A 12,971-nucleotide genomic window follows, 5' to 3' on the forward strand; every position below is an offset into this window, starting at 1 on the left:
TTGTGTGGAAGCTGGCTTTATTCTGACTGCAATGCCACAAAACTACACTCCGCAGGCTGAAGGCACTGCTGTTCCCTAGCGGTGCTTTCCGGTGCGATTGAAGCGCTTGTACAAGTACCGGATCCTCTTGTTGAGTTTGTGATAGTCCTCTGCAAACATCCGATCGCCCACCATCCGCTTCTTGCGGATGCACCTCTGCAGCTCGTTCCCGCGCCAGCCTCGTAGCCAAGTGGGCCCCATGATGAGATTCTTCGGGTGGATCTGGAAGCCGCCTGAGAACAGGAGAGCAGACACAAATGAAGGCAGGCACTGGAGAAGGCTGTTTCCAGGGCGGCCGGCCCCAATCCTCCCCGCCCTGTCGGTGCTGCTGGCAGAGGCGCCAGCCCGCAGGTGAGTCCAGCCTCCCCCCGCTCCTGCCCCGGGGCCAAGCGCCGGGGAGCTGCGAGCAGGCTATGTGTCTTACCCAGGATCCCCACGTTATCATACACCCCGAACAAGGCGCGCTTCTTCGTCCACCGATCTACCGGCTTGCGCTTGGGAGGCTCCTTGATGCGGATGGAGCGGGAGAGCCCTGCCAGGGGCGAAGACAGCGGCACGGGGAGGCCGGGCCGCGCGGGCGCCCAGCGCGCCCCGCCGCAGTCGCTAAAGCCCCGCTCGGCGCAGGCCAGGGGAGTGGCACGGCCCAGCAGGGCCCGGCCCGCCGCTCGCAGCAGCAGCGTAGCCGCCGCCGCTGCCATGGGGATGCCCCCCCGGTGCCCCGGGGAAGGGACAGGACGGGACGGGAAGAGCGGCGGTGCTGCCGGGCCGCCCCTTCCGCCGCGGAGCGTAGAGGCGCGCGGGTGACGTCGCGTCAACGGTCGGGAGGGCAGGGGAGCCGGCGATTGGGCGAGGGGCCGGCGCGCGGCGCAGCCGCCGGGCGCTGATAGGGCCGTGGCGGGAAGGGGCGGGGTGAGCGCGGTCCGCGCGCGCTGTTTCGAGCGCCCGGGGCCGTGCGGGGCTGTGGCGGCCATGGTGGCGGCCTCGGAGTTCCACCTGCCCCTCGTTCCCGCCGATCTGCTGCGGGATGGCGGCCCCGGGCGCTACGTGGTGCGGGAAGTGTTGGCCGCCCGCGAGCTGCCGCCCGCACTCGCAGGTAAGCTGTCCCCACGCCCCCTTCCCGGTCGGGTCCGATCCTGCCGCCGGCTCACGGGCATTCCCCCCCGCCTCTCTCCGTGTTTTGCCGCAGCTTTCCGGGCCGCCTTCCGTGCGCAGGGCGCGCTGGCCGTGCTGGAGCACTTCGACTGCGTGTACAGCGTGCTGCAGTGAGTAACGGGGCAGGGACGGGGCGGGAGGGCGGGCACTCGCCCCTCTGCCAGGCGCTCTTTGCTCGCCGCCTTTACGCCTTGTGTTTGTCCCGCAGCCACTTCCGAACCGTGGGCACTTCTGTCAAGGAGGACGCCCTGGAGCTGATGATGCGCGGTGGGTACCCGCTGTTTCCGGTTAACGGAGAGGTTGTTTTCCCCTGGCAGCTCAATGATGATATAAAGGCTAATGTGACTCGGCCAGCTGGGCTGCACCCTCAGCCCACTCCTGTCATACGGGTCTGTAATCTTGGTGGACGATGCTGAGTTGTGCATGTTCGCTGTAAGGGCAGACCGACAGAAAATCCTTGTGCCCATGTCCCTGGAAAATGCATCTGTGGGATGTATCAGCTCAGAGCAAGTGTTTCTCTGAGCTGGCCGAGGGCTGTGGGGATAGGACAAGACAGCATGCCCAAGGTCTGGGTTGCAGGGGGCAGCCCATGTTACAGCTGGTGAGATGTGAGCACACATCTTTGGTAATCTGATGGCTGCTCTAAGCCTCCCAAAGAGAGGATGGCTCCGGGACCTGGCAAGGAGTGCTCATGACTTTCTGTTTCTCCTCAGTGGTGTCCCATCATTCCAATGAACTTCCCGCTATCTTGAGTGACTCTGGGCTGAGCCATGCAGACCGTGCTGCTCACCTCAATGCTCTTAAGATGAACTGCTATTTGCTGACTGGCCTGATGGATGCCTTTGAAATGGAAACCTGCAAGAGCAGTTGTTTGGAGGCAGATCCTGGCAGGAAGGTAGGTGAAGGGACTGAGGGAAAGGTGATAAAAGTCAGATTAAAATTTTAACCTTGCTGAATTCTGTAGTATCTGTCAGATTTTATAGCAGAGTTTATATAAACATGATGCCAGCAAGAGCAGTGCACAATGTGAAGTACTGGTGTTTCTGTGAAACTGTGCATGGAAAACAGCAAAGGGACAATCGTCTAAAAATTGTCAAAAGTCAAATATCAGAAGGAACTTGGATGCCCAGACTTTTCTATTTCATTCTTGAGTTTCTGGCTGGAACTTAGTGTGCCAGTATTTTCTCTAGATTTCCTTTCTCTGATAGCAGTGGATGCAGGTATAATCCTTAAACCACACAAGGCACCGGTGCTGGCCTGAGCTGAGAGAGAAGAACTAGGGGGGAAAAAAGCCCCTGTGATCTCACACATCTCACTGTGTGTCTCTTAATGCTGTAGAATTTAACACACTTCTTATATTTTAAAGGAAGCAGGGTAGTGATGGGATTTTGTCTGTTGTGAAGCTGCTGATGTATCTTACTGTGAAATCTCCTTTCTAGAACAGGAAGAACCATGCCAAGACTTCTGGATCCTTGTGGGAAGAGGAGAGGGAGCCGCTTTTACGGCTGCTTACACAGCTGCTGCAGCTGGATCTCCGTCAGCTTTGGCGTGGTTTAGCAGTGGAAGAAGAGTTTGTCAGGTATGAGTCGGAGCGGGTGTATTGGTGGAATGAGTGACTGGTTCTGAGGGATAAAAGGTTAAATGATAGATCTACCAATGAGATGGTATTACAGCCCTCTGTGGGGTGCAGCTCACTGGGAAACTGAGGAAACAGCTTGAGGCAAAAGCAATGTGTGTAGGAACCATTCCTCTCCTCACGTAGGCCACAAAAAATTCAGATGCTTGCTAATTTTTCGAGTACACTGGAGAATCTCTGAAACAGAAATGTGTGGTGTGCTAGAATTATAAGTTTTGATAGTGAGGCTTGCTGTCTGTGTTCTGTGGGTTTAGCTTGATGACAGGGAGCTGCTACCGTATCCTGGAGAATCCAAGTATCGGCCTTCAGAGGTACCGGGTCACGCGCGAGGCTGTGACACATCTGCTTGCTGCAGCTCTGGTTCAATGTGACCACATGTTCAGTGAGTTCCTGCTCTTCTGCCTTCTTCCTGAAGCCATTCTCAGTTACTTTCCCTGACCTCTTTCTTCCTTCTCACGTGTAAAGGTGCCACTCTGAAGATCACACAGATGCTGCAGCACTTTGAACATGTAGCCCCAGTGTTTGCGCAGGCTGTGAGCCTCTGGGCTAAAGAGTATGGTCTAAAAAGCCTGGTGGGTGAACTGCTAAGGTGAGAGAAATACTTGGAGGTTTGTCCTTTTATCCCTAGCAATTTGAGGCTATTCCTTGTATCCCCATTCTTTGTTTCATCTTTCTGTACAGGGAAATAGGACAGAAATGTCCCCAGGATTTGGCTCGTGAGGCTTCTGGAGTCAAGGGTTATGCTACTTTTATAAGTGAACTGGCTGAACAGATTCCAGCTCTGGTGCTCTCCAACATAAGTGTTCTCCTGCCTCACTTGGATGGGGAGGTACATTTCTGCAAAGTCACGTGTCCAGAAAAGTCAGACGGTAGAGATGCTGCTATCCAGTTTTTCTGTCTGAAATAGAGCCTCTTTCACAGAGCTCAAGTATCCAAAACCTTCTCTATTGGAATAGATTCTGCCCTTACCTAAAATATGCAAAGGGAACAGAAACCATGGCCTCTCCTGTCTGGTTGTCACTATCAGATGTCAGAGAACAGGAGACTGCCTACTTCTCTGAGGTCCCTGCTGTTGTCCCTTGTTCTTCAGCACTTAATGAGCTTGTCACTGTGTTACCTTTTCTTTATCTGCTGTAAGTGTTTCCTGTGTCAGTTCTTGGCTTCTGTGAATCTACCTGGATAGCAGGATTTGGGTTGGAAGGGACCTTAACACCTCTGCCATGGGCAGGGACACCCTCCACTAGAGCAGGTTGCTCAAAGCGCCATCCAACCAGGCCTTGAACAGTTCTAGGATGGGGCATCCACAGCTTCTCTGGACAACCTGTTCAAGTGTCTCATCACACTCTCACTAAAGAATTTCTTCCTCATATCTAATCTAAACCTACCTTCATTTTGAGGCCATTCTCTCTTGCCCTATCACTGAATGCCCTGGTAAAAAGTCCCTCTCCAACTCTCTCACAGCCCCCTTTAGGTACTTAAAGGTGCCTCCCCAGAGCCTTCTCTTCTGCAGGCTGAACAAGACCAACTCTCTGCCTGTCTTCATAGCAAAGGTTACTCTGTCTTGCATGCACAGCTACATTCACCCAAACTTAATACAATATCCACACTGAAAAAATTCACTTAGGGCTGGAGCCTGGGATTTGGAAGGCCCAAACTCTGAGCATATCAAATCATGTCTTTTGGTCTGTTCCAAGTTCAACACCTCCTGTCTTGGCAGAGTTATATGATGCGAAATGCCATTCTGGCAGCCATGGCAGAAGTGCTGGTGCAGGTGCTGAATGGTAACCAGCTGGAGGAAGCTGCCCGTGGTACTCGGGGCAAGTTCCTGGACATGCTGCAGGCCCACGTGTGTGACGTCCATAGCTTTGTTCGCAGCCGCGTGCTGCAGCTCTTCACTCGCATCGTGCAGTGCAAGGCAAGTCTGTGCTGGGCAAATGGTGTTCCTCAGTCAGCTCTTCCATCTTGTGTGTTCTGTGGGAATGTCTGCCACCCAGCTTTTTGTTTGCAGAGATTGAAGTTTTAACAGAGAAAGGTGCTGTCCCCGTGTACTGTGGTGTCTGCAGTTTCTTCCAAGAGACCAAAGTTCTCAGGGGTGGGGGAAGTGGGGGGTGGAAATTAGATGCTGTTCATTTTTACCAGGACAAACTAGAAAAAAGAGCATAGCATACAGCCTCTTTTCACACACACTGGTATGGGAGAACATCACAATTACCAGATATACCAAGACTCAACTCAGCAGGATCCTGGATAACCTAAATCCTTGCTTTCAGTGGAGGCTGGATCAGAATATATCCAGAGGTCTTTTGAGCCCTAGATTTTTCTGTAAATCTATAATCTGTGCTTTTTAGTACATGAATATGTCTGCAGTAAACTTTTCCCGAGTCTCTGAGCCCTCTTGATAACTTTATCTGTGCTCTTGTTGTGTTCTAGGCCCTGCCTTTGACTCGGTTTCAGTCTGTGGTGTCGCTGGCTGTTGGGCGGCTCAAAGACAGAACTGTCTTAGTGGTTAAGAATGCGATCCAGCTCCTGGCTGCGTTTTTGTCCAACAACCCCTTCTCCAGCAAGGTAATCCCGATTAATATGGTGGATGTGTTAGATGTCTCTTTGCAGGCTAAATATCTGCACTGTGCTATAGCCAGGGCAGAAGCATTTCTGTGTCTTGTGGGAGGAACAGTGTGGCCTTTCATTCTGCAGGTGGCAGCTTTCTGGTCTTCCCAGGTTCAGATTTTGAGTTATTGGACTCATCCCTCTCTTGGTGAAATTCATAGCTATGCTGAAGGCCAGGAGGGATGTGATTGAGGTAAAAACCTGCAGCAGTTTTGAGTCCACTGTGGGGTTTCTCTCCTAAGGATCAAAATTAGTTTTTTAGAATATTGTTCCTGGATCTGCAGCTCTTTGTGTTTAGCTGCACCTTCTCCTGAGTTTCTGAGCCTTAGACAGGCAACTTAGAGCAGTTCTCATTCTAGGATTGGGGCCAGAGTCTACTCTTCCAGTTTCCCAAAGCAGGGTTATCCATGGGGATTGACAACTAAAGCAGGGAATGGAAGAGAGAGGAGAATTCTGGCATTTCAGGAAAAGGAGGATAACTAACATATTTCTTCTTCTCTTCCTGACATCTTCAGCTAAGCTGGATTCACTTGGATGAGCCACTGAAGAAAGAAGTGCAGAAACTGAAAGAAATGAGGGATCGTAGCAGACCCACAGCAGGTAATTTCCTTTCTTCTACTTTCTAGGACAGTCCAGAATGTACTTTGCCTCATATTAAATTTGGTCCCAGGTTGTGACAGGCTTTTGTCTCAGATCTTACCTGTGTGAGATGGTGAGACCAGATAACTGGGATTAAACTCACAACAGTTTTCCTTATGGTGGTGTTATAAAAGGATCATATTAATATCCATGTCTAAATTAACAGTCCTTAGAGCTGTATATCCTATTTTCAGGGTAAGAACTGAAAATGTCTATGAAAACCCTCCTAGGTTTCTCTTTTCTACCACTCAGGGACTGCTTGAGTCATGATTTTGATCAGATGTTACTTAAACTTGATTTGTGGGCAGGACCAAAGTCCAAGGCTAAACAAATGATGGTTCTCTTACCTGTCTTCTTTTTTCCTCCCTTCAGTGGTTTATTTGTTTTAGTCAGCGTTCTTGTCTTATTCTCACTGCAGTCTGGGTGGGATCAGCAATGGGAGCAGTGCCTACCTGGCAGGTGGTAGGGGAAATTCCTAAGTTCCAGATGAGTTTTTCCTTCCCAATAAAGGTGTCACCTGAGTCTGTGTTCTTCAATCCCTCTGGTTTTTAAGTAGCTCCAGTGATCGCCCCAGAGGAAGAGTGGGAAGCGATGCTGCCAGAAGTTAGGGCTGCCACACAGCAGCTCTTTCAACCACTGCAGGAAGGGGAAGAGGAAGAGGAACTGCCACTGCTGGAAGTTGAAGAAACAGTGGAGAGGACAGTGGAGCAAATTACTGGGCTGTTGAAGAAGCTGAATTACAAGTAAGAAGGCTCTACAGTTTGACTGTGTTTATCCCAAGGGGTGATTTCCAATAACATTACTCTGTAGGAAGAGATTGATGTGGGCGCCCAGTACAAGATGCTGATAGGAGCTGCTATCCCAGGTGTTCAGGGCAAAGTTGGATGGTTTCCCTTATGTTCTGCTCTGATGTGTTGCTGACACTCTCTTGGGCAATGTCATTGTCCAGGAACGCAGCCCGCCTTACGCAGAAGGCCCTGTGTCGCTTCCAGGGAAAGGAACCTTTCGTTGGCCCTGGGGAGGAAAATGAGGAGGCAACAATCCTGGGTGTTCTGAAGAGACTTTACACAGGTAACTGTATCACTCTCTGTTCCCCAAGTCCAAGATAATGCCAGAGCCAGTCCAAAACCCTCTGGAATGCTCTCTCCCTCCTTCTGACCTATGGGGCTCAGCCTGTGTGTACCTGATGGCTCCCAGAGCTGCAGCATCTCTGCATTGTTTGTTCCTTGTTTGTTCAAGTACCTTGAACCAGCATTTTAGCTGGATCATATTGATCTTGATTTTTGGTTGGAACAGTTCCATGGTGCCAGCAGAAGTGCATTTCTGGTGTGTTAACTCACATAATGTCTGAAGGGAGTGGAGCCAGTGTTGCCACTCACACCCTTCTGCCCTGTCTGAATTTGTCAGGAGTTCTGCTTCCTGAAGAGGTGGTGGAACATAATGCTTACCCCTAGCAGCCTTGACCAAGTATCTAGTTCAAGCAGAGTCTTGGTTATCTGGGGCCTGAGCCTCTGGGTGTATTATTAAGACTTCACACACTTTGTTTGGTGTTTGTTTCAGCATAAAGTTCCAATCACATTGAGCATATTTCTGTTGGAAGTCTATTGTCTAAAAATCTTAACTTTGTGAACTCTCCACATTTGCACAAACTGCTATGGAGTAGTAGTGTTTGCTTCCTCTTGATTCCATTTTAGGGCCCTCATCTATCTTTGGGGAATTATCAAGTTCAGGTTAACCCCATCAGCATTTTAATGGCATTTACCCCAACTGGACCATGCCTTTCTATACCCTTTTCCCAAGCTGGCAGTTCTCTGGAGCTTCACACTGTAGTACTGGAACTTGCTCCACATCATGCTGAGATTTTGTAGTTAGGTCTGATTGCAGAATTTGGATTTTTGTATCCTGGCTGTTGGAAGCTGTCACTGTGGGATGGAGAGAGGAGGGTTAAAATGCCCTGAGCTGTGCCTGTTTCTCTTGTATCTTCAGTACTGCTCACAAACAAGTGTGCTGTGTAGGTTCATGCCCAGGTGAGAACAGTGAGAATCCTGCACATGACAACAGCAGTGACAAGATTGAAGAAGTTGTACAGGAAGAGCAGCCTCAAACAGAGCTGATCAAACAGGAGATGTTGGTGCACTACCTGCAAGATGCTTACAACTTCTCAGTGAAAATCACAGAAGCTCTGAACCTGATCAGCAAGATGATGTATGAAAATTCTGTCTCAGGTGTGTGAAATAACCTTTTTCCCCATTCACTATTTCTAGATCTTTCCTTGCTTGACAGAAAAGGGAGTGATAGAGCTCCAGGAGAAAGAGAAAAGATTGAAGGAGCTCCTCTTCATTGAACAGATGTCATAGACTTCCAGGGTGTTGGAAAAGCGAGCACCATGTAAATGAGTGTTGTGAAGGGGTTGAATAGAGCATGAATAGGCTTTTTAGGAATCCATTTTTTTTTAAATAGCAAGGTTGAAAAATATTTTTTTTAACTATGTTTAAAAGTTGTTTTTAAAAACATATTAAATAAAAAGTATTTGAACTTTCTGAAATGAAAAAAAAAACTAGCCAGGTGACCAAAGTGAGTTCACTTGTGGAAGCTACCCTGCCTCCTGTGGGGAGGGATGGATGCTCATCATCTCAGCTGAGGTTCTCCCACAGTAAGCCTGGCCAGTGATGCTGGGTTTGGTTATGTGCTCAGTGCCCTGACACAGCTTCAGCTGTTACGCTGGCCACAAGAGGGGAACTAAGCAGCTGGTCTCATCTAACTCACCTTTCCTCAGACTTTATTCTCTAGTTAAACATGAGCCTGATCAACAGGTTCTGTGGCCTGGTCCTCTTCAGTGCTGTAGAGAAAGGTGGTGATCAGAAAGCCTTTGAGCTAATTCAGCTGTTCATATTTAATATTACAGCTCCTGTATTCACCTAGACTTTTTTGTAGCATTTATCAGAAATTGGCATTTCTAAGGGATGAGGGGCACAAGTCCCACTCCCATTCTCTCCAGCTCATCCACTTGCACACATCTGGGGTATGGATGGTGTGGGCACTGCAGTGTCCCAGACCTCATGCAAACACTTCTGAGGCTTCATCTCTGTTGAGGGTTCATGTTACCTGTGATAAGCATGTGGGCCTCCCCAGCAAGGTTTGGCATCGTTAGCTATTTGCACACACAAAAATGAACTTCTGGGTTCAGTGTCTTTATCAGTCCTTTGAAGTTCAAGGCCAAGAAATTGCGCTGCCTGGTACTTAAACACCTGGGGTTTGATTGGGGGGATATTTTTTTAATGGATGCACAAATTTTAATAACTTTTCATCTCCCTATTGTCATGTGCTGTAGTATAAGGGAGGCAAATTTAGTGTCTGAATAGCAGAGATGCTTTGAGACATTGTCTCCATTTGGAGTATCCTGCTGGGTTAGGAAGAGACCGGTGTGTGCTAAGGGATGTGTGTGCTCAGATAGAGCTTTTCTTAATTAAAGATTTAATATTTGAAGTTTTAATTTTTTTCTGTTGCAAATTTATGTATTCTGGTGTGACTGGGGACAGGGAAAGCATACCAGCTTACCTGTTAGATATTCTGATTTGTAAGGGCTTATACTGGTAAAAGTTCTTACTTAACCAGAAGTCAGACTATGAACTGTTTGTTGCAGCACAACCCTTCTGATCACTGCTGTGGATGTCTTGTGATGCACTCTAACTTAATGGGTTTTGGGGTTTTTTTGGTTTTTTGGGGGTTTTTTTGTGGGTTTTTTTGTTTTGTTTTGGGTGTTTGTTTGTTTGTTTTTGTTGTTGTTTTTGTTTTTTGGTGTTTTTTTTAATGAGAAGGCTGGGCAGTCTATTTCAGGAGTAGTCAAGCTGGTACCAAACAGAGTATTCCTTATCCCATTTGTACATCAAATAGCTTAGTTCCTCTGGTTATAGCATTGCACTGGGGCCTACATTCAGCTGTCTGCTGTGACTATGAGATCTTTTTTCCCAAAGCTACTGTTTCCCAGAAGATAATTTTGTTCTTTCTCAAAGATAGTCTCTCTACTCTTTCCCTAACCATATCACATTGGATTTAGCTGTGATATTGTTAATTTGTATCTCTTTTCTGGAACATCTACATCTTTGTACTAGTGATCCCATTCTGACTCTAGCCCTCTGCAGACAGTAGCAGTGATTCCTAGATGCTTGTAAAGCTTGCTGTGAGACCAGTACTCCTATTAATTTGTTTTAATGGCCTCTTTAATGGGAACTGGGGAGGAAATGCACTATCACAACTGTTCTCTCTGCAGTGGTGCAGGAAGCCATTGAGTTCTTCGTGACAGTCTCACAGTTTGGCATGCCCCAGGCACTGCTTGGAGTCCGCAGGATGCTGCCCCTCATATGGTCAAAGGAGCCTGGAATTAAGGAGGCTGTGCTGAATGCCTACAGACAGCTCTATCTGAGCCCCAGCAAGGATTCTGAGAGGTATGGATCTCCCTAATAATTTTTTTTTTTTTTTAATTTCCCTCCCCCCATTCCCTTTCTGCTATTGGGAATGGGGTATGGACAGAAAGAACTGAGAATTGCCATGCTTCATGCTGAGCTGAAATGTAAGGTTATTATCTGAGTATCTCAGTCTTCCTGCAGGACCTACTGCTGAGCTTCTGTTCTTGGTTTGTCATAGAGCTCACGTGTAGGAAATTCATGCAGCAAAACTCTGTGAGACCTTGTGAAGCAGATGCTGAGAATTACTTGAACTGTTGTCAGGCACTAATATTTATTCTCAGTAATTTCACTTTCATACAAAGCATTGCCTAAATTTGTCTGGGTAGGGTACCTATCTGATAGGGAACAATAGGAGTTAATTATGAATGTTTCTCTTGCCAGCAGGGTTCTTGATTGGCAACAATGAATTTCAGCCCCTTAGGAGTCACCTGTTGATAGGGAGTCATCCCATGTCCAGGAATCTTATATACTTCACTCTCTGGGCAAAGTTGTTGGCCAATGTCAGTTGTCCCATTTTTTGTTTCTTATAACTGTAGTTGTTCATCCTGGTGGTATAATAAGAGAAACTGTGTGGTCTTAAGTTGAAACTATGTTTCTGTTACCAAACCTCAGGGTTTTTAGCTGACAAGTCATACATGCTGTGGCCTTGGTCATGTATAGGCATTCATCTTCTGATGTACATGACACATTCCCCATTTCTTTGTCCTTCACACTGTACAAGGTTTATTCTTATTTGGGTGCTTTCACATGTATTTCTGTTTGTATTTCAGTCAGACCAATCTTAAATCTTTTTCTAACAATTTCTACATGCCTTAGATGTTAGGGATGTTAAGATGGGAGGATGTTAAAGGGTTTAATTTCTTATCCTTCTTGAGGATTTGGTGGTGGGAGCTGGCTACCACTTGCAAGTTTGCTTCTTCCATACTAGAGAAGAGCAGTGTTTCCTCTCTGCTGTGGCACTTGCCCTTTTTTAGTTCAAGCTTACCCACTTGTAAATCCTGTTGGATAGTCGTGCAATAAGTGTGATCCCTGGTGAGATGCACCATAACTCACCCTCATTTGTACCTTCAAGGCAATAAAGAGCACCTGCTGCTTCTTATCTCTTTCTGCTAATATTGCCTGGAAACAGCACTTCTGCAGTTGGTGCTCCATCCTCATTTGTTCATAGAGAGATTTTCAGTTTCTAGGGAATTGTACTTTGACTTGTGGTTGAGAAGGAACTAGGAAGTGGCTGCTTACTGCCTCTGATTGGATCTCTAAGCATCAGAAGGAGCACTAGTGCACAAGGCAATGGACTTATAAGCCCACATCATGGTCATTGACACTTGGGTGACTTCGAGAACTCACACTTGTGGGAGTTTTCCTGATCCTGTGGATCATCTCCGTTATCCAACAGATGTTTTCAGCTCTTTCAATAAGGCAGCAATTGTGACAGTTGCTTTTTCTTTACCTTTTAATATTTTCTTGTTATTTTTCCCTTTTGAAGGGCCAAGGCACAGGCCCTGGTGCACTCTCTCTCTCTCATCATGGTGGATGCATCACTGGGAACAATACAGTGCTTGGAGGAGATAGTGAGTATTTGCCTTGCCTGGGTTTGGGTTGTGCATCTGTTTTATTCAAACAGTAGTCATTGCAGATTACGTCTTTACTTTGAAGTTCATTCTCCTTTGCCTCTCTCTAATTTTTTAATTGCATTCCTTTTGTAGATCTCAGAGTTCATGCAGAAAGATGAAATCAAGCCTGCTGTGACCCAGCTGCTTTGGGAGCGATTCACGGAAAAATCTCCATGCTCATCGCTCGAGCGCCACGCCACCGTGATGCTGCTGGGGATGATGGCACGGTGAGCCTGGGGCCAGGTCAAAGCCTGTGAGTGGAAGGGTGTACAGGGAGTCAATTTTTATTGAAGAGCTGTGGGTGCTGCATCAGCTGACTCTTTGGCTCTAGCTTCAAAAATAGTAACTCTATCATGGGGTAATGAAGCCTGGAACTAAACACAGTTTAGTATAGTGATGGATCCCACCAACACAGCCTCTGAATGATTATGATGAGATTATTTTCCTTGTGTGAATGCCCATCCCTTCCCAGAGTTTACAGTGTCACAACTCTGCAGCTTTGTCTGTGTTTGGATAAGAACAGCGGGAAGCTGCTGAGTAGAGATGTCTGGAGCCTTTAGCATGAAGAAAAATGAATCTGTTTCACTTTCTGGGGGCAAAAAAAATGTATTTGCACTAAAAGGTTTTCACTTCCTCAGTTTCCCAGCCCAGTAACCCTTTGGCATTCAACTTACTCTTCTTGCTGTCCTTGCTTCAGTCCTTCATTAGTCAGAAACAGGCCTGCATAATGATGATCCTAAAGTTCTTTCACAGACAGAAAGGGGAACGGGTGGGTGTGGATTTGGGATTAGCTTTTTTTGGATAAATGTTGGTTTGGTT

General features: G+C 47.4%; 2 protein-coding genes and 1 non-coding gene across 5 annotated transcripts in view; 2 read left to right on the top strand and 1 right to left on the bottom strand.

Annotated features, from left to right (window-relative positions):
* On the bottom strand, positions 1 to 831 carry MRPL51 (mitochondrial ribosomal protein L51). Its single transcript, XM_059838169.1, has 2 exons — positions 464 to 831; positions 1 to 272 (listed from the first exon to the last, which is right to left on the bottom strand). Exons 1-2 carry the CDS (start codon positions 735 to 737, stop codon positions 76 to 78), a joined length of 471 nt encoding a protein of 156 aa, XP_059694152.1. The 5' UTR covers positions 738 to 831; the 3' UTR covers positions 1 to 75.
* NCAPD2 (non-SMC condensin I complex subunit D2) overlaps positions 255 to 12,971 on the top strand; it is a 24,920-nt gene continuing 12,203 nt past the window's right edge. Inside the window, exons 1-17 of one of the 3 annotated variants that reach the window (XM_059838161.1) lie at positions 255 to 390; positions 1,226 to 1,301; positions 1,400 to 1,458; positions 1,905 to 2,086; positions 2,631 to 2,770; positions 3,082 to 3,209; positions 3,293 to 3,416; positions 3,509 to 3,656; positions 4,545 to 4,742; positions 5,258 to 5,392; positions 5,950 to 6,034; positions 6,627 to 6,816; positions 7,023 to 7,144; positions 8,089 to 8,298; positions 10,344 to 10,518; positions 12,026 to 12,110; positions 12,246 to 12,379. In XM_059838161.1, the coding sequence (XP_059694144.1) occupies positions 297 to 390; positions 1,226 to 1,301; positions 1,400 to 1,458; positions 1,905 to 2,086; positions 2,631 to 2,770; positions 3,082 to 3,209; positions 3,293 to 3,416; positions 3,509 to 3,656; positions 4,545 to 4,742; positions 5,258 to 5,392; positions 5,950 to 6,034; positions 6,627 to 6,816; positions 7,023 to 7,144; positions 8,089 to 8,298; positions 10,344 to 10,518; positions 12,026 to 12,110; positions 12,246 to 12,379 (2,285 nt within the window). In that variant the 5' untranslated portion in view covers positions 255 to 296. Of the gene's footprint in view, positions 391 to 971; positions 1,133 to 1,225; positions 1,302 to 1,399; positions 1,459 to 1,904; positions 2,087 to 2,630; positions 2,771 to 3,081; positions 3,210 to 3,292; positions 3,417 to 3,508; positions 3,657 to 4,544; positions 4,743 to 5,257; positions 5,393 to 5,949; positions 6,035 to 6,626; positions 6,817 to 7,022; positions 7,145 to 8,088; positions 8,299 to 10,343; positions 10,519 to 12,025; positions 12,111 to 12,245; positions 12,380 to 12,971 lie in introns of those variants that run through there. The other 2 variants (XM_059838159.1, XM_059838160.1) reach the window with 2 other exon arrangements.
* Positions 1,508 to 1,830, top strand: LOC132324343 (small nucleolar RNA U85). Its single transcript, XR_009485593.1, has one exon. It is a non-coding gene; the product is annotated as a small nucleolar RNA U85 (small nucleolar RNA).

The sequence above is a fragment of the Haemorhous mexicanus genome, chromosome 2, assembly GCF_027477595.1.
Source record: "Haemorhous mexicanus isolate bHaeMex1 chromosome 2, bHaeMex1.pri, whole genome shotgun sequence".
Taxonomy (NCBI): Eukaryota; Metazoa; Chordata; class Aves; order Passeriformes; family Fringillidae; genus Haemorhous; species Haemorhous mexicanus.